General features: G+C 36.7%; 1 protein-coding gene across 1 annotated transcript in view; it reads left to right on the forward strand.

Moving 5' to 3' along the window:
* UNC13C (unc-13 homolog C) overlaps positions 1-25,304 on the forward strand; it is a 624,577-nt gene that overhangs the window by 240,653 nt on the left and 358,620 nt on the right. The window contains exons 8-9 of the mRNA XM_008016541.3: positions 14,579-14,806; positions 15,816-15,957. Coding sequence (XP_008014732.3) covers positions 14,579-14,806; positions 15,816-15,957 — 370 coding nt within the window. The remainder of the gene's footprint in view (positions 1-14,578; positions 14,807-15,815; positions 15,958-25,304) is intronic.

The following is a 25,304-nucleotide window of genomic DNA, read 5'->3' on the forward strand; positions in this document are numbered from 1 at the left end:
GCGTTTTTAGCATGAAGGGCTGTTGAATTTTGTCAAAGGCCTTTTCTGCATCTATTGAGATAATCATGTGGTTTTTGTCTTTGATTCTGTTTATATGCTGGATTACATTTATTGATTTGCATATGTTGAACCAGCCTTGCATCCCAGGGATGAAGCCCACTTGATCATGGTGGATAAGCTTTTTGATGTGCTTGATTCGGTTTGCCAGTATTTTATTGAGGATTTTTGCATAGATGTTCGTCAGGGATATTGGTCTAAAATTCTCTTTTTTTGTTGTGTCTCTGCCAGGCTTTGGTATCAGGATGATGTTGGCCTCGTAAAATGAGTTAGGGGGGATTCCCTCTTTTTCTATTGATTGAAATAGTTTCAGAAGGAATGGTACCAACTCCTCCTTGTACCTCTGGTAGAATTCAGCTGTGAATCCATCTGGTCCTGGACTTTTTTTGGTTGGTAGGCTATTAATTATTGCCTCAATTTCAGAGCCTGCTATTGGTCTATTCAGGGATTCAACTTCTTCCTGGTTTAGTCTTGGAAGAGTGTAAGTGTCCAGGAAATCATCCATTTCTTCTAGGTTTTCAGTTTATTTGCGCAGTGGTGTTTATAGTGTTCTCTGATGGTAGTTTGTATTTCTGTGGTGTCGGTGGTGATATCCTCTTTATCATTTTTTATTGTGTCTATTTGATTCTTTTCTCTTTTCTTCTTTATTAGTCTTGCTAGCTGTCTGTCAATTTTGTTGATCTCTTCAAAAAACCAGCTCCTGAATTCATTGATTTTGTGGAGGGTTTTTTGTGTCTCTATCTCCTTCAGTTCTGCTCTGATCTTAGTCATTTCTTGCCTTCTGCTAGTTTTTGAATGTGTTTGCTCTTGCTTCTCTAGTTCTTTTAATTGTGATGTTAGGTTGTCAATTTTAGATCTTTCCTGCTTTCTCTTGTGGGCATTTAGTGCTATAAATTTCCCTCTACACACTGCTTTAAATGTGTCCCAGAGATTCTGGTATGTTGTATCTTTGTTCTCATTGGTTTCAAAGAACATCTTTATTTGTGCCTTCATTTTGTTATGTACCCAGTAGTCATTCAGGAGCAGGTTGTTCAGTTTCCATGTAGTTGAGTGGTTTTGATTGAGTTTCTTAGTCCTGAGTTCTAGTTTGATTGCACTGTGGTCTAAGAGACAGTTTGTTATAATTTCTGTTCTTTTACATTTGCTGAGGAGTGCTTTACTTCTAACTATGTGGTCATTTCTTTATGTACCCAGCAGTCATTCAGGAGCAGGTTGTTCAGTTTCCATGTAGTTGAGTGGTTTTGATTGAGTTTCTTAGTCCTGAGTTCTAGTTTGATTGCACTGTGGTCTGAGAGACAGTTTGTTATAATTTCTGTTCTTTTACATTTGCTGAGGAGTGCTTTACTTTCAACTATGTGGTCAATTTTGGAGTAAGTGCGATGTGGTGCTGAGAAGAATCTATATTCTGTTGATTTGGGGTGGAGAGTTCTGTAGATGTCTATTAGATTCGCTTAGTGCAGAGTTGAGCTCAGTTCCTGGATATCCTTGTTAACTTTCTGTCTCATTGATCTGTCTAATGTTGACAGTGGGGTGTTAAAGTCTCCCATTATTATTGCTTGGGAGTCTAAGTCTCTTTGTAAGTCTCTAAGGACTTGCTTTATGAATCTGGGTGCTCCTGTATTGGGTGCATATATATTTAGGATAGTTAGCTCTTCTTGTTGAATTGTTCCCTTTACCATTATGTAATGACCTTCTTTGTCTCTGAGATGTTTGATTGACTGAAGCCTTCCTCTCAGCTTGTCAAAGTCATTCTACGTCCAGCTTTGTTCCATTGCTGGCGATGTGCTGCGTACCTTTGGAGGGGGAGATGCGCTCTGATTGTTTGAATTTCCAGCTTTTCTGCACTGCTTTTTCCCCATATTTGTGGTTTTGTCTGCCTTTGGTCTTTGATGATGGTGACATACTGATGGGGTTTTGGTGTGGGTGTCCTTTCTGTTTGTTAGTTTTTCTTCTCACAGTCAGGATCCTCAGGTGTAGGTCTGTTGGAGTTTGCTTGAGGTCCACTCCTGACCCTGTTTGCCTGGGTATCAGCAGCGGAGGCTGCAGAAGATAGGATATTGCTGAACAGCAAGTGTTTCTGTCTGATTCTTGCTCTTGAAGCTTCGTCTCAGAGGTGTACCCTCCCGTGTGAGGTGTCGGTCTGCACCTAGTCGGGGATATCTCCCAGTTAGGCTACTCAGGGGTCAGGGACCCACTTGAGCAGGCAGTCTGTCCATTCTCAGATCTCAACCTCTGTGCTGGGAGATCCACTGCTCTCTTCAAAGCTGTCAGACAGGGGCATTTACCTCTGCTGAGGTTTCTGCTGCTTTTTTTTTTTTTTTTTAGCAATGCCCTGTCCCCAGAGGAGGAGTCTACAGAGGCATGCCAGCTTCCTTGAGCTGTGGTGGACTCCACCCAATTTGAGCTTCCTGGAGGCTTTGTTTACCTACTTAAGCCTCAGCAATGGCGGGTGCTTCTCCAGTCTTGCTGCCGCCTTGCAGTTAGATCTCAGACTGCTGTGCTAGCAATGCGGGAGGCTCAGTGGGTATGGGACCCTCTGGGCCAGGTGTGAGATATAATCTCTTGGTGTGCCATTTGCTAAGACCCTTGGTAAAGTGCAGTATTAGGGTGGGGGTTACCCAATTTTCTAGGTGTTTTGTGTCTCAATTCTCTTTGGCAAGGAAAAGGAATTCCCTTCCCCCTTGCACTTCCCATATGAGGCGATGCCTGTCCCTGCTTCAGTTGTTGCGGGTCCGGCTGCACCTGCGGACCAGCGCCAACTGTCCGACACATCCAGTGAGATGAACCCGGTACCTCAGTTGAAAATGCAGAAATCACCTGTCTTCTGTGTCACTCATGCTGGGAGCTGGAGGCTGGAGCTGTTCCTATTTGGCCATCTTGGTTGCCAGGGACGGGTTTTTTAAATCCATTTTTACTTTTTCACTAAAATTCACACTCTCATATTGATCAGAAAGAGGTCCTACAAGTATGTGTACTTAACTTCATAACTTTCCATGATAACTATCAATAAAATTTGAAATTCTCCCTACAGAACAGTCACATTACCTTAAAAAATTTCTCTTATTCATTGTTTTAAGCCCAAAAAAATGGCAGTGGTGACACTATATATGAGATAATTTCATGAATGCCAACACTGAAGAAAAGGAAAGAATAAAAATCTAAGAAAATCAGTGTTAAATAGAAGGTATAGCTAATTCAGCCCCCTTTAAATGTAAGAAAGTTCTATGATTTTCTTTATAAAATGGCCATTCAATCTCGTAATATTTCCAGGGAAACTTTAAACCCTTGGTAGGCATTTTAACTCATGATCTCATGATTTCAAAATGCTAGTTCATGAATTAAAATTTAAGCCAAGGTGTCTTTCCTTGTAATTTTTACCCATTAAACCATATCTTACTTATGGAGAAAATATTTAACAAATTCTATTAAATATGACAGTTTTTCAAGTACTGAAAAGTAATTATCTAGTTTTCTACAGGTTTCTAGTGCTGTGTTTATTTTGCTAATTCTTTTCTGAATAATTATAGTCTATCAGCATACTCATGCTAAAAGAAATTAAATTCTCTACATGTGGTCTGACCAATGACCCATGCAAAAGACAGAATATGTAAAGTTACTTCAAATTGATTTAAATTAGGTGTTTCCTTACCATGAAGTCTTGGGTCTGTGTCCCGTGTGCCTTCAGTCAAGTGGAATTAGACCAGGTGATGGTGAAATCCCACTCACTGCTCCAGTGCTTCCTTGCAGGTTCAGAGATGCATGGAAATGCCCAGTCAATTCCCCAAAGAGCTTCATCTAACGCCCTCTCTAGCTAATTGTACTTGATGGTAGTTCCTAGATTTTACCAGCTTCTTGGCCCAAAACTGATAGCCACAGGGTGGTGAGAAGGAGATCAAATGGAAACAGGGAGAAAAATGAGAAAAGAGACCTGATTTATACTCCTTCAATAAAATCAGTGGCAACAGCCAGAGTTCACCTGCTTTTTCTTTAATTAGTTCATTTGCGTCTTATCACCTAAAAAGACATTTTATTTTTTTTTGGAAAAAGCATTTGGTGGTGAAATAATTTAATTATAATAAATGGAGGAGCAGGTTGTGACCCTGAATTATGTTAACATAACTCGTAAGGAATTTGCTGTGGCACCTCAGTGGTAGCTTTAAACTAGAAAAAGGCCATGTTGGCTGGGATGAAGGTTGTCTGCAGAGTGAGTCATATGTAGAAGAGACATCATATGTAAAATATTTTCCTTGATTATCCTTTCAGTGTAGAAAAGAGACAGCTACAGAGATTGGAAAAAAATGCAAATAATCATGGCAGTTTCCTTACACATCTCCAAAGAAGGATTCCCAGAGTCTCACTGAATAAACATTCTGCCTACTTTTAATTCCTAACTAGAAATTTCAAGCACCTGCATGAGGCCAGAAAATATTTCACCAAACGTTCAGTGAAGAAGCATTTTGTGAGATGTGTTCTTTAATTCTATGTGCTTCCCACTGACATTACATTGAACTTATGTGTCCTAAGACAAGCAATCAATAAATTCATAGCATTAATAAAATCTAACGTACTCTTGTTTGCAAATTAGGTATTGATTCTCCTTTCTTTGTTGTCCTGTTACCACATTTCAAAATCATATTTTAAGACAGTCAAATATTTGTATATACTGAGCATCTATTGTGGGTAGGAGCTTTATTCTGGGTTCTCAGAGCTGCAAAGAAAGTAAGTGGTGTTTTTCCTGGACTCAAACTTATTTTCTAATACATAACGTAGATGAACAGATGTGAACATGTATCTTGGAAACTTTTGACGTTTTACTCTTTCAATAACAATTTTACAATATATGTTTAAGTAATGAGTACTCAGGAAATTTAGAAGTAGGATTCCTTTTATCCACTGCTACTTAACACACATTTAAGCAAAGGAGCTGCTTAACAAATGTTGTTAAACTAATAGATGAAGGAACAAGAACTACAACTAGAAATAACCTGTTATGCTTTAAGTATCATCTCTCCATATAAGCATATGCTATTAAAGGAGCTTCGAGATTAATGGATTGGGAAACTCAGTCTACTGCTTTGGCTGAGTTCAGAAGATTTAGTGTCTCATCAAAAAGAATCAAGTGAATAGTGTAAGCAGGATTAGAAATCAGGTCTCTGAACTCAGCCTGATGTTCTTTGCTAACTTATAAATAAATTTGCAAAGTCAGTCCTAGGGGGAAGAAAAGGAAAGTTACTGAATTTGATTTTCAGTGCTGTCTCACTTTCTCATATGGGAGAAAGCACATATGGGACCCCTGAATTGTAGACGTTCTATGCTGCCTGGACTGTAGCTCCCAGAGTTCCCCACCATGATAACCCCTCAGGACCCGCCATCTACAGCCAACCACCAATAAATCCTCAATGCTCCTGAAATGGGAAAAGTTCCCATGTCCTCCTTGCAGGGCGTGTGATGGGTCCCATTGCTCAGACCTCTAGGGGAGTACACAGATGGGTTGGGAGCCCCACGGCAGTGTCTAGGGGTGAATGTTTATAGCTGAAGCCCCAGTGGGCATGGATGCTCTTTACAGGATGCTCTTTAAGTTTAGCTGCCTGTAGGTGGCCTGTGTTAGCTTGATTAGACCCCTCCCTTATCACAAGGACAGAGGGCTTTCTGTATCCCAGGGTTCTTTTCTTAGTGTACTGGAAGAATTGGATCACACGTGGGCTTGGAGAATGTGTGCAAGGTTTTATTGAGTGGAAGTACCTCTCAGTAGATGGGGGAGCCAGAAGGGAGATGGGTTTCCCCTGGAGTCAGGTGGCTTGGAGGCCTGGGCTCTCCTCTGACTGCCCTACCCTAAATCCACCACGTTCTGTCCGTTGATGGCCTGCCGGTGTGCCGATGTCTGTCCTGTGCTCTTCCACCTGGTGTGCTCCCCTTGGTGTCCTCTCAACATCCAGCCACTTGTGTCTCTTTTCACCAATGTGTTTATCTGGATGTCCAGCCGCCTGTGTGTTCCTCTACTGATGTGCTCCTCTCCACATCCAGCTGCCTGTGTGTCTGCTGACTAGAGCCTTAGGGTTTTTATAGGCACAGGATGGGGGCGTGGCAGGCCAGAGTTGTCTTGGGAAATGCAACATTTGGGGAGGAAAACAAAAATGCTGTCCTCACTAAGGTCCCTGGGCAGAGGCCCAGGGGTGGAGCCCTAGCCAGGGACCACACCCTTCCCCTTCAGGCACTTCCCTGACCCCCTTCCCTATCTCTACCACCTCTATCCCAGCAGGTTATTGCATTGAATTTTCAACAACACTAAAAGGGAAATGAATGCAACCGTCAGTTCCTTAACCCAAAGGAACAGACTAATAATGGAGCATTTTCAGGTGTTGGGGTTGGCTGCTGGAGAGAGACTAAGAGGACGAATATGCCTTGCGTAATGCCGTAGAGATATTCTACATAACATACTCAATGGATATCAATACATGTTTTTTCGTAGTATTGAGTTACTTAAAAATAATCTGACTTCCAGTCTTATTGCAACTAAAATGTTTTTAAAACTTCCCAGAGCGTCATTTTCCTCATTTGTGAAAACAGTTAATAATACTTGTCAATGACCTCCAGCTAGAGACCACCAGGAGCACACCCGTAGTTTCAAAAAGTATGTTTTATTACTTATTACTGTGAGGGAGAACACACACTAGGGTGACTGTAGGGCATCTCAGCAAGACGGTGCTAGAACACAGAGCTGTACTCTGGATGGGGTGTTGTGTGGAAGTGAGGACAACTCTATGATTTTGTGTCTGTAAACATCTAATCTAGAAGGAAGGCAGAGTTGACTGAAGCCACAGCTTTACAGTAGTCCCTCCTTATTCGTGGTTTCACTTTCCAGTTTCAGTCCTCTGCAGTATGGTCCAACAATATTAAATAGAAAATTCTAGAAATAAACAAAATATAAGTTTTAAGTTGCATACCATTTTTAGTAGCGTGATTAAATCTGCCATCCTTCTTGGAAGGAAAGTCATCCCTTTGTCAGTGTATCCACCCTATAGATGCTACTCACCCCATAGTCACTTAGTAGCTTTCTTGGTGATCAGATTAAAATAAAATAAAACAATGACAACAACAACAAGAAAACACTATACAATAAAGATAGAATTGGGTACTATCTGAGGTTTCAGGTATTCCTGAAGGCTTTGGAATGCATTCCCTGAGGATAAAAGAGGACAATTATACATCCTAAAGAAACAATGGCCACGCATATTAGTTAAGAGAGGGAATGTTTGATATTGTGTGGTTTACAGAGTGCTATGTTTTGTCTATGCTTAGGAAAAATAAGGAAGTGGCCTTGTTTGTCTTACTTTAACACTGTCGTGGGCGACCATGTCTAAGGTTGGTGTTCTTTGAAATTGTTCATGTCCAAGAAAAGAACAACGTAGCCTAGCTGTGAGCACCAGGCCAGCCCTGAACAACACTGTGAACTAGTTGCATTAGCAAAGTTCCTAGAAGTCAGAGTCTGGGTTATGAAAAAATAGAAATAAAAATCAATCTTGTTTTGAAAATGTTGATGTTTAATTTTCTTTTGCTTTGTATTTTTTTTTGAAAAGTATATGAAGAAATCTATGTAACTAAATGTGATACTAAGAAAAATATCTTCCTCCTTCCATAACTCTCTTGGTTTCTTCTCTTTTTCCTTGCTTAGTAAAAATATTTTGAAAATTGAACACATTTTAAATTATAATTGATTTGTTCCCCTAAACAATATAGATAGCTTTTGACTCTGTGATGACTGGGAAACCTCGAGAAAATGCTGATGAGATATAGTCGCTTTAACATACTGTTATGTGAGCGCATTCCTGATTTTGTATTTTTAAAACATGCTTGTTTTCAAATTTGTTCTAAAAGTTTGCATTTACCAATAATGAGATGATTGAATATGGTGGGGATGGTATTGGCAGAAGAGAAAAGACAGTCTGGCAGTTTTTTGTTTGCTCTTGGTGCCAGACTCCCTGACACTGGTCATTTCAGAGAAGGTGATAGTTCCTCGGGAAGTGGGCGACCTTCTCCTATTTTCCCACTGTCAGTGACAGAGTTACCTACAGGCTCTCACCTACACGAATGGGAGATGATGTTATGTTATATTTGTGCTCCTTCCATTACCTTCTGTTAAATGTCAGTCCTTTGTTGTTTGTGAAAAATAAGGAGTGTGTGGCTTTGATATTACAAGAAAAAGGAGGCTGCTAACTTGAAGACTGAGGGAGTTGCAGTTCTGTTCCTTGAAAAGACTGAAGGCATGTTAAAAGAGGAGGGTTCATATTATCTTGGATATAAGACATCTGAAAGGAAATGGGTAGAGAATGGCAACTGAATGTCCACCCACATGATGTCATGGGGGCAAAAAGCAGAGAGACAATGAAAGCAGGCCCACCTACATCTTTTTGCTGAGAAATAAAGAAAAAAAGCAGTAAAGACCCATTTCCCATGTCAGAGAGGCTCCTAGAGAAAGAAAGGAGTACACAAATGCCTTAATATCAGACCCTCTGAATGCTTTCCATGGATGTTAACCACCCACTTTCTCTGGGTCCATCAATTTCAAGTGCAGGTAAGGCTTTATGGATGTCAAAAAATAAATAAATAAACAAATAAGTTATTTTTCTCTAGCTTTTTTTTTAACTCATATTTCTTTTATCTTTAAGCCCTTCATTGGCCCTCATCTGTCAAATAGATATAGAGCATCCAGCCTACTGCAGATACTGTCCATGTGAGAGTTTTCAGGAGTGGTTTCAGAGGTCAAGTGATTTTGAAGCTCAAACCCTTAAAATTTCTTACTAATGTGAAATTATTATTATTATTTTTATTTTGAGACAAAGTCCCACTCTGTCTCCCAGGTTGGAGTGCAGTGGCACAATCTCGGCTCACTGCCAACTTTCGCCTGCTGTGTTCAAGTCATTCTCCTGCCTCAACTTCCTAAGTAACTGGAACTACAGATGTGCATCACCACACCTGGATAATTTTTTGTATTTTTTTAGTAGAGATGGAGTTTCACCATGTTTGCCAGGCTGGTTATGAACTCCTGACCTCAAGTGATCCACCCACCTTGGCCTCCAAAAGTGCTGGGATTACAGGTGTAAGCCACTACTCCTGGCCTGAAGTTCTTTAATAAATGCCTATACCTTCACCTTTTTGGCATTCTGAAATCACTACACTTGTTCCATTACTATTATTAAAGCTATATGCATTATCTCTTTGAGTCCTGATACTGTTAAGAGAGACACTACTACTATTTCCAACTGTTTTTCAGATGAGGAAGCTAAGGCTGAGAGAGATAAACGAACTAGCTCAAGACTAAAAGGTTAGGATCTTAGTCTATTTCAGTTGCCTAAGAAAGTACCATAAACTGGGTGAGTTATAAACAACATAGATTTATTACCCACAGTTCTGAAGGTGGGAAGCCCAAGATGAGGGTTTCAGCACAGTCAGGGCCCGTCGAGGGCGGTCTTCCAGGTTGCAGACTGCTGACTTCCCACTGCATCTTCACATAGTAGAAGGGGCGAGTGAGCTCCCTTGAGCCTATAAAGCCACTAATCCCATTGTTGAGGGCTCTGCTTTCATGACCTAGCCACTTCCCAAAGGCCTCATCTTTTAATGTTATCACATTGGGGATTAAGTTTCAATATATGACTTTCAATGGGATGCAAACATTCAGACCATGCCAGTTAGTAAGTGGCAGATCAGGATTCACACTCAAGATTGTCTCCTCTACCCAAGTGTATTAGTCCGTTGTCAAACTGCTGATAAAGACATACCCAAGACTGGGTAATTTATAAAGAAAAGAGGTTTACTGGACTCACAGTTCCACATGGCTGGGGAGGCCTAACAATCATGGTGGAAGGCAAAAGGCAGGTCTTACATGGTATCAGGCCAAGAGAAAGAATGAGAACCAAATGAAAGGGGTTTCCCCTTATAAAACCATCAGATCTCGTGACACTTATTCACTACCATGAGAACAGTGTGGGGCAACCGCCCTCGTGATTCAGTTATCTCCCACCAGGTCCCTCCCAAAACACGTGGGAATTATGGGAGCTAAAATTCAAGATGAGATTTGGGTGGGGACACAGCCAAACCATGTCACTGAAGCATCACTAGATACTGTGCACTTTTACTTTATTTGAAAGTGAAACTCTTTATATATTTCTTCTATTGGTAGTTGGCATTCATGTTCTTGCTTTATGCTGACTAAGTGCACGTGGCATGTAGGTTAAATTCTGTTATCTAATGATGGGAATACAGCCTTTGTTTTCTAATAATTCCAAATCCAAAGCCAAGGGCCACGTGTATTTTATCTTTTCATAAGATTTATTCGACAGGGTATTTATCATTTTATATTCAGTTTATTCCTGTTATTTGCCAAAATTGTGGCCTTAGGGCAGGAGTTTGCAAGAAGTTCATAACACATTAAATTAACCCAGAGCCAAATTAAATATACAATTATGCCAATCATTTTATCTTAGACTCCCCCAAGAAGTATTTCCTCTATTTATGGAGTGTATGCTAGTTTCCAAACAGTGTGCTAGACACTTGGAATACACATTTAATAAAATTTGGGCCTTATGAGGTAGCATAAGGAATAGACATATATGCAGGTAGCTGTGTCAATGGTGATTGTTAAATATGAAAGAATTTTGTGAGGCATTTGCTTGGAATCAGCTGTTAGAAATATTTATGTCACAGAAATCTAATACTACAAATCAGATTTGGGTTTTTTTGTTTCTGTAGGAGAGGAGAGAAAATGTGACTGTTGAGTTTAAAAGAACTCTATTTCCTCTTGAGGAGATAAGATCATATGCTGAGAATGGAGGGTAATGGGGGTGAGGTAGGTGACTTGAGAGTAGAAATGTTTCGGAAGAGCTGTTGAGAAAAATAGCAAAAGGAAAGAACTGTGAAGAAGGAAGAACACTGAAGTTATTATATACATATATGTGTATATATACACACAAATATATATGTATGTGTATATATTATATATGTATGTACACACACCTGTAGTTTTAAGTTTTTAATATATAACTTTATATATGTATATTTTATATATAGTTATATATAATCAAAATATGTATTATATATAACTATATATGTTTTATATATAAAGTTACATATATAACAACTTCAACATTTTTCTATTTATAGATTATATCTATAAATTCTATAATTATTTGTAGATATTATCTATAGATACTTCTTCAGCAAAAAAGCACAAAAATTGTAAACTGCCATATAAAGATGGTAAAATTGTTAATTTCACCTGAAGTTTAGATGTTTTGTCTGATAAAAACTAAGGAAAAATGAGTTCTAGTTAATTGTCCCATTAAATTATGTAGAGGAGAACCAGTTTGCCCCTCTGTCTAAGGTTGGGTTATGGTTGTGTTGTCCGTAATTATATTGTCTTATCTGTCAAGTAATTATTTTTAAAAGTAACAATGATGCATTTCATTTGCATAGTATACTGTACAAAGTGCTTTTGGTTTACATTATCTCTTTTGATCTCATCTATTATTGATCTCTGGTTGGCATATTACTGTATTTCAATGACGCTACTAGACCTTCTGCCACACACGTTGAAGAAAGAGTCATATAAAAACTAATTTAAAGTTTTCTCTGATGACTTTTGTATAAACAAATAAGGCCAAAGACAAATAACCCAAAGGGCTGGAAATTCATTGCAAATTGTAACTATTTAATAAAGAGTTTCATTAGAAGCATAAGATATGTGGGTTTGATAAAGAATAGGGCAATGGAAAGTACCTGTACATCAGTGACAAAAATTAATTATGAATTTGTCTCTATCTCTGAGCTAAACAATCGAAGATGAATAATTTTCTTCTGATCAAAAATGCAAAAGTAGAAATTTTATTTGCTTGTTTTGTTTTGTTTTGAGACGGAGTCTTGCTCTGTCGCCCAGACTGGAGTGCAGTGGTGTGATCTCGGATCACTGCAACCTCCGCCTACTGGTTCACACCATTCTCCTGCCTCAGCCTCCCAAGTATCTGGGACTACAGGCACCCGCCACCGAGCCCGGCTAATTATTTTGTATTTTTAGTAGAGACAGGGTTTCACTGTGTTAGCCAGGATGGTCTCAATCTCCTGACCTCATGATCCGCCCGCCTTGGCCTCCCAAAGTGCTGGGATTATAGGCTTGAGCCACCACGCCCGGCCAAAAGTAGAAATTTTTAAAAGCTACATATTTTTTTCTAGAAATAACAGAGAAGATGCTTAAACGTATGTCTCTGTTAACCTGCTGTCCACCAGTTGGCTATTTCAGTTCATGGCTCTTTTGCCTGTACATATTAGAATAGATATTCTATAATAACATCAATAATATATAAGAATAAGTGAAATTTCAAAGCTAATGCTCAAGCTTTCCTAATTATTTTTTTGATAACAAGGGGCAGTCATTAAGGATAGAAGCCTGATTCCTTTGGATGAACAATCTCTTTATATTCTAGCTTTGAATTTGGCAGCTATTGTTTGAGCATTTATTTTGTTCATGGTAGTTAGATGGGTTCTTCCTCAATTTAGAAAACTAATCCAAAGTATACTTAACTCTACATGACTTTAGCACTCCTTCCTAGAGCCTTTGGGAGTATTAACAGCAAAAATAAGAATAGCTGTTTAGAAATTTGGGGGAGAGTCAACATTTTTATGACATTTCTAACCTTTTGGACATTCTTTGCCTGGCTGTCACAGACTAAACTTTTGAGCCACTTTGTGTCTTGTAGGGAACATTTTCCAGCCACCACTGTCCTGTCCATTTAATGAATATTAAATATATGAATAAAATATGCCTATCGGATAGTTTCAACTATTTAGTGCAGCCTAAGCTAATTTTGCTGTTTCAGAATTATGGACTGTGTAGCTAAACCAACATTGATAAATTAAAAACATCTTAATTTCATGCAATTTGCAAATTTGTAGCTATTCCAGGGACATGTTTCAACAGTGTAGACTATTTACAATGTCCTTTTAAATCACCTTTAGTGGAATTCATTTTTTTTTTTTATTCCTTTTTTTTAAATGTCGTTTAGGTCCTCAAAGGTTAAAATAAAAGATAAAGACAGGTAGCCTGCTCTTTCTACCATTGGAATATTCATATCTTTTAGCTTCCTCTATTCACACTCATTATTATGAATATATATTTCCACTCTAGGAAACAGATATTACACTTTCAAGTAAATGAACATTTACATTAAATTATTGCTGTCCAATTGTGTATTAATTTATCATAAGTAAAGGTAGTAGTTGACCTTTCATCTTTTGTCTTACTTTCTATACTTAAATTGGGCTTAACATTCACAAATTAGGTTCAAAGAACATTACTGATGTTATCTTTTATTGTAGAAATTGTGCTTACCTATAAATTATCCCATTTAATTGCTAAATAATTTATGAGATATTAGTATGCCTATCTCAGAAATATAATAGTTCAGAATAAAATGAAAATACTAGTTAGGCAAACTCACAGTCATGTCAATGAAAATTAGAGCAATTACTAGCTATGAACACAACTCTTTCTATTATTTTCACTATATTTCAGTTGCTTCTGTACCAAAAAGAAGTTTGATTTTATCAGTGGCAGTTCCTGTAGACAGTGGTACATGAGCTTTTGCTTTCTTACTTTAAACTCACTAAGGAATTGTGGAAATTGAAATCATGGTCCGTTATTAACTTATATAATACTGGGCAACCCAGAAGGCCATACAGAGCAATGAGAATATCTAGCCAGTAGTAGCTTAAGGTTAGGGAATCCAAGAATGGAATTTTAGAAATCTTTCACTGATGGAATGATTTGTCATTACAAACAAAAATGCCCAGAAAGTTGAGACCCGTCATGAAAAACAATGCCCCAGAAATAAAAAAACAGTTTTTAGTGGAAAATGAGTATTCAGTCATTTAAAAGCTCTGGATATATTAGAGAAAGAGAGTTCAAGTCGGTGTTCTATCAGTTACTTTATAGGTCTTTTAGCCTGGTAGTGTCCAAATGTATTTTAAACAGCTCAATCATTTTCTTTCCAAGTAAAATCTTACATTCTGTTTTAATGTTTAGCAAATAACAGTGATGTGTTTGAATTACTGACTTCCAAGTGACATTTGCCACTTATATCCTATCTATTTCTCAATTTTGTTTTGGATATCCATTGAGGAAATATGTGTGGTATGTAACATATTTGATTGTGTCTGTTCTTTTTGCTGTTTTTGAATTCCTTTTTAGAAAATTCAAACCGAATTTTTGCACAACACCTAATTTAGTTCAGTAATACAAGAGACAAGCCTGGGAATCATAGGAGGTCAATTTACTTGCCAATAACACAAAGGAGCACTAGTTGTTGGGAATCTCAGCAGAGCAGTTCATTCTGATATTTTTCTAAAAAGCCACCTGACTCCACAGAATGAAAACCCTCATTCATTATCACTCTCTCCTCCTTTTCCTCCCTCCTTTAGCCATCAAAAAGTAATGGCATGTACATTCACATCACCATTGATTTTTCCATCATAGGAGCAGCAGAAAAGAGTTCTAAACATGGTGCCGAAGACAAGACTCAGACCATTATTACAGCAATGAAAGAAAGAATGAAGATCAGGGAGAAAAACCGGCCAGAAGTGTTTGAAGTAATCCAGGAAATGTTTCAGATTTCTAAAGAAGATTTTGTGCAGTATACAAAGGCGGCCAAACAGAGCGTACTGGATGGGACATCCAAGTGGTCTGCAAAAATAACCATTACAGGTAAAAATAAGTCTTCTTGAACATTTTTATTGTAAACTGAGATTTTTATGTGTCCTAGAAATAACTGCTAATAATAATCATAGGTAAAACAAATGATTATTTTTTCAATCATGTTAATATGAACCAGACTAGTTGGTACTTCATATTTTGAAAATACATACTAGATAAGTGAAATAATTTTAGTCTGTGTCTTGTTCTAATCAAAAGTTCTTTCATAGGAAAAGATTTCTGTTTTCAATATATTCCCCTGCAGTTTACAAGAAATAAGCATTTTTGCTGCCTACCAGTGATAAATTATAACAGTAGCTAATAATACGTTCAGTTAATCTTTTTCAGTGAGACAATAGGTGTTATTTTACTTACTCCTGGCTCAACATCCCTCATCCATTTGGTCCTCAAGTCAGGACAATTTGAGTTAAACGATACCTAGTAAATTGGACTTCTGAAGTTGCTTGTAATGTTAACAGCAAGTGACTGTGCAGCCTGTTAACATTTACCAAGCCTCTTAATTACTTATTTTGTATTTAAAGATGAGTAAATACAAAACAAATGTGCTTTCTCAACTATGAGATGCTTTCTCATAGTTGATATAGATGCTTTCTCAACTATGTAGAGTTGATCAATACTGATGGCAGACTCATAAATAGATCAGTTTGGATTACAGACCTTTGAATCATGTTAGGTAACTTTTCATATAAGTGTAGGTATATCTTCCTCATTTCTCTGTACATGTATGCTGTAATGTGTATGAGTATATAGCTAATATGCATATGCACGTAATGTATATAGCTACTTTGCATTAGAGACAAAAGCAAAAATTACAGATTTTAATGTTGTGTATTTATTTTTATTAAACTTTTTTTAAAGTTCTGTTGGTCATGAGAATGAAAGCAATGGGGATGCATCTGTAAACCCAAAGAACCAAATGACAGAAAAATTGTCTTTGTTGTTATTATTTTTCGTTTCTGAGGAATATGTATGTTAAAATGTTTCTTTTGGTTTATTTCAGTGGTTTCTGCACAGGGTCTACAGGCAAAAGATAAAACAGGCTCTAGTGATCCGTATGTTACAGTTCAAGTTGGAAAGAACAAAAGAAGAACAAAAACCATTTTTGGAAACTTGAATCCAGTATGGGATGAGAAGTTTTATTTGTGAGTATATAATGTGAAACTTTTACAAATATTAAATTGTTTAAGAATGAATTTAAGACAGGCATGCAAAGTATGCAATAATTATCTCATATTTTAATAATCTCTTACCCAAAAGTAATAAAAACATAAAAGTCATGTTATAAGCTCCCTCAATACTCTCATAATATTTATTATTTATTCTTTATCCTTGGAAGCAAGTGAATAAGAAAAATATTTCAAATTAAGATGGCATGACTGGGGTGGCTTTGCCAGAGATTAAAAAAAAAGATACACAACATGATCTATAACTTGGGATGACCCAAAATATCCAGAAATGTAATCTTGATTCAACACTATCTTGATCCTGAAGATTCATAACTAAAGACAAGGGACTTAGAGCATTTCCTGTCCCATCACTTGGGGTGGAACCACATCTACACTAGCTTATACTATTCAGGTGGCTGATGATAACTTTTATAACCTTGCATTTTCCATGAGAGCATTTATTTTTAAACCTCTTGTATCTTTCACTGAATAGCAAGAACTCATTTTTCTCTCAAAAGTTCTTTTTTTTTTTTTTTTTTTTTTTTTACCGCTCCTTCGTAAAAAAATGAATTTCAGTTATTATTTGGTAGAAATAAAAATTCCTACATGAGTTAAAGACAGTCTTTTTTCTTGAGTTCTCTCTTTGCAAATGCTTTAAACAGGAATCTCATTACCATGGTAAGTAAATACACCCCAAACATATAGCTTAGTTGGGAATGTGGGCAATATTGTGTAAGAAGTAGAGTTTCTTGAATATATGGCCTGATGAAGGAAGTCTTAAGAAATAGGTTTGGAAAATCAGTTGGAACCAAATAACAGAAGGTACTATAGAATGAATTAAGGTATTTGGAGGATTTCTCCCTTCAGACTTCTGAGGGAGACTAATACCATTTTATGTGTTAAAATAGAAGACAATAAATCAATTGGAAGTTAAAATTAAATTTCCTGTTGGAGTCAAGTAAATAAATAAAGCAGGAAAGGAACAACAAAGGGGAGGGAAGAAGACTATGGCAAACTGGAAAACAGGTGATTCCCAGGAAAGAAATGGCTTCTGTTGCCATGCGATCATGCAGGTGTGATGTGGCTAGAGCTTCCAGTTTTTCAGGAAGTTGGATATCTGAAAGCTTAGAAACAGTTTTATTGAGGTATAATTGACATAACATAAAATCTACACATTTAAAATGTACAATTTGTTAAGTTTTGACATATATGTACCTCCTGGGAAATCATCACTACAAACAAGATAATGAACATATCCATCAGTGTCCCAAAATATTCTTTATGCCTCATGAAAAGTCATCCCTTCTGACTTCCCCTGTGCCAAGGCAGTCACTGGTTTGCTTTCTGATGCTATAGGATACTTTTCATTTTGCGTTTTCTAGAATTTCCTGTAACTAGAACAATATGGCGTGTAATGCTTTGTGTGGTTCTAGTCATTCAACGTAATTATTTTAAGATCCATCCAAGTTGTAGAGTGTATCAGTAGTTTATTTTTATTGCTTGGTAGCATTGCATTTTATTAATATATTGCAGTTTATTTGACCCTTCACCTCTTGATGGATATTTTGGTTTGTTTCTAGTTTTTGGTTAATGACAACAAAGTGACCCATATGTTAAATGAATGACTTATTCTAAAACCGACATTTGTATATAAATATTTGTGTGAACATATGTTTTTATTTCTCTTGAATAAGTACCTAGAAGTGGAATGAATAGTTGGATCACATATTAGGAATATGTTTAATATTTGAGATTTTTTTCCAGATGACTATACCATTCTATCCTTCCACTACAAATGTCTGAGAGTTCTAGATCAAACATATCCTTCCAATAGAAATGGTCCTCAACTTATGATAGTTTGACATAAGGTTTTTTTTACTTTAAGATATATTCATCACGATGTAATCCTATTGTAAGCTGAGGCATTTCTTAGGATCTATAATTGGGTTATGGTTTCTATTAAATGCCTATCAATTTTGCACCATTATAAAGTTTATAAATCCTAAATTAAACCAACATAAGCTGGGGACCATCTGCTGTGTTGCCCATGTTTAGTGCATTTTCAACTTATGATAGTTTTGTTTTATGGGTTTATCATGACGTAACCCCATTGTAAGTTGAGGGGTATCTGTACTTGGTAAGGCCAGTTTTTGACACTTTAGCCATTCTGATCCATGTGTAGTATTATAGTGGTTGTATTTTGCATTTCTCTAAGGACTAATAATTTTGAGCATGTTATCATATGCTTATGTGCTATGTATCTGCTTTGGTTAAGTGTCTGTTCAAATATTTTGTCCATTTGGTATTGCTTTTGTATTTTGTATTTGTATAGCTTTTATGGTTTCGGATTTTACATTTAGGCTTATGATACATTTTGAGGTAATTTTTGAGTATGGTATAAGTGGTAGACTTAAGTTCATTTTTTTTGCATATGCACATAAACTTGTTTCTGTGACATTTTTGAAAGCACTATTTTTCTCTACTAAATTGCTTTTACATATTTGATAAAATTCAGTTCTCCGTGTATGTATGTCTGTATTTCTGAACGTCATTCTGGTTGTTGTTGTTGTTGTTGTTGTTGTTGTTGTTGTTGTTGTTGTTTTGAGACAGAGCCTCGCTCTTCTGCCCCAGCTGGAGTGCAGTGGCACAATCTTGGCTCACTGCAACCTCCACCTCCCGGGTTCAAACATTTCTTTGGCCTCAGCCTCTGGAGTAACTGGAATTACAGGCACGCACCACCATGCCCAGCTAATTTTTTGTATTTTTAGTAGAGACAGGGTTTCACCATGTTGGCTAGGCTGGTCTCAAACTCCTCACCTTAAGTGATCTCTCTGCCTCAGCCTCCCAAAGTGCTGGGCTTACAAGCATGAGCCACTGCATCCGACCATGTCATTCTGTTCGTTGATCTATTTATCTGTTTTCTAATAACACACAGTCTTGATCATTGTGGCTTTATAATAAGTCTGAAAATTGGGTAGAATTAGTCTACCAACCTTCTTATTTTTTCAACTTTATTGGCTATTTGGTTACCTATTAATTATTTTATATTAGTTTAGGAATCGATTCATCATTTTTTTACAAAACAAAACAAAACAAAAAAACCCTGATGGAATTTTGGTTGCTTTAAAGCGCTGGCTAAGATTTCCAGTATAATGCCAAATGAAAGAGGTAAGAGCAGACATCTTAGCTTCATTCCCAGTCTTAAGTGGAAAACTTCATTTCTTGATTAACTATGAGATTAGCTGTAGCTTTATTGTAGATGCCATTTATCCAATTAAAAAGTGATTTTCTATTCTCAGTGAACGGAGCGTTTTGACCAGAAATAGATGTTGCATTTTGTTACATTCTATTTCTGTATCTGTTGAGATGATCATATGATTCTGATTGTCATTTTAAATTTTTTTGCTTCATTGTCTTTGTGCTTTCAATAACAAATCTGCAGTTGTCCTTATTTTGCTTCTCTGGGTATAACATATCTCCCCTACTCCCCCAACTGCTTTTAAAATATTTTTCTCCTCATTTATACAATTGGTTTATGATTTGACATGGTGTCATATTCTTCCTTTTTCTAGTGTTTAGGGTTTGTTTAGTTATTTGGGACTGTGGGTCTACAGTTTTCTTTCAAATTTGGAAAGATTTGATCATTATTTCTTTAAATATGCATTCTGCTGTCTGTTTGGAGGCTCTGCTGAGGCCTCCTGAAGTTGCCCCACAGCTGCTTGACACTCTGAGGACTTTTCTTTCTTTCTTTCTTTTTAAATTCTACTTTAAGTTCTGGGATACATGTGCAGAAAGTGCAGGTTTGTTACACAGGTATACATGTGCCATGGTGGTTTGCTGCACCCATCAACCCATTGTCTAGGTGTTAAGCCCCGCAGGCATTAGGTATTTGTCCTAATGCTCTCCCTCCACTTGCCTCCCACCCCCCAACTTTTCTTAATTTCTTTTTTTCTTATTTTTTTCTTTTGTATTTCACTTTGGATTACTTCCATTGTGTGTGTTTAAATTCACTAAGCTTTTCTTCCATAATGTCTAATCTGCTAAAATCTAAGCCACTGTATTTTTCATATTAGGCGTTTTCTCTTCCATCCTAGGAAATCCTAACTGGGTCTTTGCATCTTCCATGCCTCAGCTTAAATTTTTGAAAACATGCAATACTTATGATAACTCTGATGTCCTTGCCTACCAATTCTAACATCTATGTCCAATCTTGGTCAGTTTTGATTGATAGATTTTTCTCCTCATTATGCATTATATTTTTCTGCTACTTTGTTTGCCTGGTAATTTTAGCTTCAATTGTAGACATTGCAAATGTTACTTTGTTGCTTGCTGGATATTGTAGCATCCTATAGGTATTACTGAGCTTTGTTCTGGACATAGTTAAGTTACATGGAAATATTTTTGTTCTTTGGATCTTGCTTTTCAAATGTGTTAAAGGGGAATGAAATAGTGCTCAATTTCAGGCTAATTATTCCCCATGATGAAGGCAAGTCTCTTCAGCATACTCTTCCTACTAACTCATGAATTAGGAGGTTTTATCTTCTGCCCAGTAGAAATTAGTATGATTTCTAAAACTGGCCCTGTGTTGGGCATTATTGCATCTAAACTTTTAAATCTTAATGTGGCCTTGGGCAGTTTCTTTATGTGCATTCACTTATCATTACTCAACTCATATCTCAAGGGAACCCTTGTAAAGATTGCTGAAACCTTCCTTCTGTTCAGGTCTTTTTTTTGATATTATGCCCTGTGACCTCTAGCTGCCTTGGTCTTCCCCAACTTTCAATTCTGTCTGTTAACTGAAAGAGTCTAATGGACTTTACCTTGGTTTCTATTCCTTGCACAATGATTGGAAAACTCCCTCAAGGCAATAAGCCGAAGTAATCACGGTGCTCTTTTTTCTTTTCTTTTCTTTTCTTTTCTTTTCTTTTCTTTTCTTTTCTTTCTCTCTCTCTCTCTCTCTCTCTCTCTCTCTCTCTCTCTCTCTCAGGGAATCACTGTTCATCACTGACATATCTCCATTATATTGAAAACCATTGTTTGATGTATTTTGTTCACTGCTTGATTTTTTTTATGTGGAAGGATATATCTGGTCCATGTTAATCCCTCTTGACTAGAATAGAAAGTCTGGAAACCTTAATTTGATTGACAAGCAAAAAACCAAAATAAAACAGTATGAGAGCCAACATGGGGCATGTCAAAGATAATAAAATTTCTAGAAATATTGATTGAGTTGTAATCAGTAAAATAAAATAGAAATATTTATTGTATTATTTTAATCCTTCAAAGGGTCCTCCTTGATAAATCAACTGAGTAATGATAAGTACAGCTAAATAATGATGCATGTGAGAAAACTACCTAGGACCACCCAAGTACTTGATGTGACAGTTTGCAGTGCTCATCCAGACCAGGGCTAGTGCTTGTTCCCATCAGACTGGCTAATAAGCATCATAGTTCATGGGGAAAGTACACAGAAGTACACACTGGAATGGACTATTAAACTGTGAATTATCTGTATTATTATTGGCAGTTTTCATATCATTTTCCACATTGTGTGCCTGGTTGCCTTTTGATAGGAGGCACCGTCTGTACTGGCAATAACTATATATATATATATATGTATATGTATATATTTTTTTAACAACATCATTTCAAACAAGAAATTCAAATTTAACACTGTACCTGGCCATGCATGAACTATATATAAGTACATCATTTTTCACAGTATTTTTCATTTTACTGATAAAATATTTATTAACTTTAAGTGAAGTTACACTTGTAATTCTTTTCTATTTGTCTCCTTTTAGAATATCAAAGATAAATACCAACTTTTTTAACATTAATTCTTTCTGCCATCGGTTTCCTGCATTCTGAGATTTTATTCTTATTATAGAGGTTCTATATCACTGACTCTAGAAATACTGTTTTGAAGTTACCAGTGCATGTTTTCATTTATCATAAAAATGGCATGAGAATTGCAGAGTTACCTTTTCTTTATAAACAGTTCTCAGAAAGAAATGAGTTCACAGTGAATTTATGTTCAGACTCTGAAAAATGTATACACGTCACAGATGAACTCATCCATGCCTCCCCCTACCCTGACAGTTCTGCCCTGTGAACTGGGGTGGAAAAAATGTATACTGACATTCTGAAAATAGAATGTTTTATTAATAGTGTGACTTTAACTTCTGAGCTTTAGCTTGTCTAATATGAAAAATAGGGATAATAATACATACCTCACAGAATTGTTATGTTTTTTGAGATAGATACCATACATAAATTTCATAGAACTTGTTAAGTATTAAAAATGATAGCTGTATTATTATTAGAATTAATAACATGATTATATCTTTGTGCTGAGCTTCAGGTCTTTACACTAAATATGACAGTAATATTCTCATGCCAAAAAAGTTCCAACTTGAATAGTGATGGCAAGGGAGAACCAATGAATAGGTTGCTGTAAAAAGAAAAAAAAAACAGTTCTCCTAAAATAAGAATCAGAGAACTGAGACTGGGAAACGAATCTGAGAGATAGTTTTGTCCAAATTCTTCACTTCACTGATGAGAAAATCAAAGCTCAGATGGGTTGTAGTACATTCGACACTACAGAGTAGCGCTCTGTTGTGAAGCCACAAGTAAGATACGAGTAGAGATTAGGAAGTGTGATTTTTTCCCCCTACATCCAAACGCTTCACTTGAAAAAGTGCTGCAGACCTAATCAAGGCAGGCAATCACAAAACTGGTAAAATGAAAATGTAGTTGAAATAGTCTTTCAACTTTGGAATTTGGCCTTAAGTATCCCCCTATTAATTGCACTTTAATGTCCTCTAGAGATTTTAATGCTAAATAATTTCCATTTTAATTTTATTTCTCTTACTTTAAAATAAAGTGTTTCCATTTATAATCTTTCAAATACTATGGATGTTGTGTGATTTCAGAATGGGGCACTCTTGACAGCATTTGGAGAGAACAGAGGCATGACCAATTAAGCCCTTACAGAAATCTGAGTTACAAGGGGTTATAAACAAATGTTTAATTCCTAAAATATCACGTGAAGATTAATTAAGATAACACATATGAAAGCACTTTGAAAATGATAAAGTATCATATAAATCTAAGGTGCTGGTTATCTTTGTTCTTTAATCCTAAATTCTATAGTTGATCATTTCATGATTAATTATGACATTCAATTTCACTTTCCTTTGCTACTGTTAATGAAATGTCTTATGCTCATCATAAACTTTCCCTCAGGAGGAAAACAAGTAAGTCTCTCTCAGTGAGTTACATAGAGAAAATGCCAGTATGGTATGCCAGTTTGAATAAGAAATTTGAGAATTGGGAGACTGACGTTTTGTGCATATGTTGATGTTGTTTTCTGAGGACACTGTAGTTGAGGTCTTGGTGCCTCCTTTTTGCAAACTTCTGAAATAAAAACAAATTTCATGTTGACTCCGTACAAGAGTTGAGGTAGGTCATAAAGGTGATGGTAGATATGTGTTACTTAATCTGTTTTTAATCAATATTAACCATTGGAGTAAAGAATTATGTTAATGAAAGCCTAGCCAACAAAATGCCTGTGATAGGAGTGCAGATGTGTCCTCATTTGTAGTAGCGTTGAATAGGCATGGGAATGGTAGTTAAATGTTCTACTTATGTAACTGACTGGACAATCAACTCCACTTGCTTTTTGGAGTATCCATTTAATTCCACCTGATTTCCTGAGTGACCCTTATATGTAAAGCACTGCAGTTAAGTACCATGGAAAGTATTGACTTAAAGAGTGATTCCATGTTATACCAAAAACTATCTGGCCAACAAGATTATAAACCTGAATTCCAGAACTCTTCTGGGTCTAACATGTTTCTTGACCAATCCTTAACCTCTTTGAATCTCAGTATCACGATGGGAAATGTGCTAAAAGTTATTCCCCATCTTGAGAGACAGTAATACTTAACTTACAATGCTGTTGTTTAGAGACATGATAGTTTTGGACTTTTTGAAGTATATGGCAGCCACATTCAATTCCTAGCTACCCGGATGTGGTGCACAGAGTGCCTCAGGCCCATGGCTCTCCACTATGCCATGTGCGGCTCAGCCGGGGCTGAGTATGAATTAAGCATAAACTAAACTCTATAAAAGATAATTTAATACTATACTTAAAAATATTATGATAGCACAGCAGACTAATATTTTCAAATGATAGCCTGAACATAATCATGAATCTGATTTATTGCCTAGATTACCAGCAGTCTTTTCCTAGGCTATGTGGGAAGGGAGTATTTCCTTAGTTGCCTGAGCCATTTGACAGTGACGGTATCAACACCAGTAAGTCATTTGTCATAGAAGATGGTTCCGCAGTTTCTAGAGCAAGGAGTTTAGTCAAACTTTATGGGATTAGAATCTATCTATCTATCTATCTATCTATCTATCTATCTATCTATCCATCCATCTTTTTTTGACTAATCATTGCCTACATTGTGATTATGTCTAGCATTAAGGAAATAATAACCAATTCTGCTGTTCGCTTACTAAATGAGATTGAAACATTACCTATCCACATACAGCAAAGCCAACATAACATAATTTACATTATCAGTGCTTCTCACTAGAATCTAAGGGTTTTATAATAAATAGCGAAAGGAGTTATGGAGAGATCTAAATTGAATGCCATAAAATATGAACTTAGGGTCACCAAAGAGAATTAATTCACAGTCAGTAAACTAGAAAATATCAAATCAAGATGCATTTTTAGAGCCATCACTGTAATATTGCATAGGTAGAGATGCAAGGTGCTATGAACTTGACTTCATTTTAAATTGAGAACCAAACAGAATTTAAATAAAATCCCCCAAATCTTTAGGGAGCAGTTGGGGTACAAATAGCAGTGTTTGGGGTAAAAAGGACTGTTCTGCAGGAATCCATCTCAGTCAGAGGAAAGAAAACCCTCTACAATTAAACTAGTACATGGAAAACGGATTAGGTGAGGACAAATTTTAATATATGAGAAGAGAAAGCCCTTGCAGAAACCAGGAAAAGCCAAACAAATTGTCCCAAGGGCAGAAATGATTATGCTTGTTTATTCCTCTCTTCTCTGAGAGTTCACCTGCATCTGTTTTTCCCTCTTTCCATTTGCATACACACACTCTCCTTTTCACTGAGTCCCTATCTCCCTCCTTTCCCCACTTTTCCCCTTCCTCTCTTCTCTGCACATTGATCTGATTCTTGATCACTACTCAATAGATTTTCTTGTTTTTCACTTCCCCATGGTATATAATAGCCTTGGTCATGTGTTTCCCAACTCTAGCACTCAGTTTGCTGCTGGAAAC

The sequence above is a fragment of the Chlorocebus sabaeus genome, chromosome 26 (assembly GCF_047675955.1).
Source record: "Chlorocebus sabaeus isolate Y175 chromosome 26, mChlSab1.0.hap1, whole genome shotgun sequence".
NCBI classification, from domain to species: domain Eukaryota; kingdom Metazoa; phylum Chordata; class Mammalia; order Primates; family Cercopithecidae; genus Chlorocebus; species Chlorocebus sabaeus.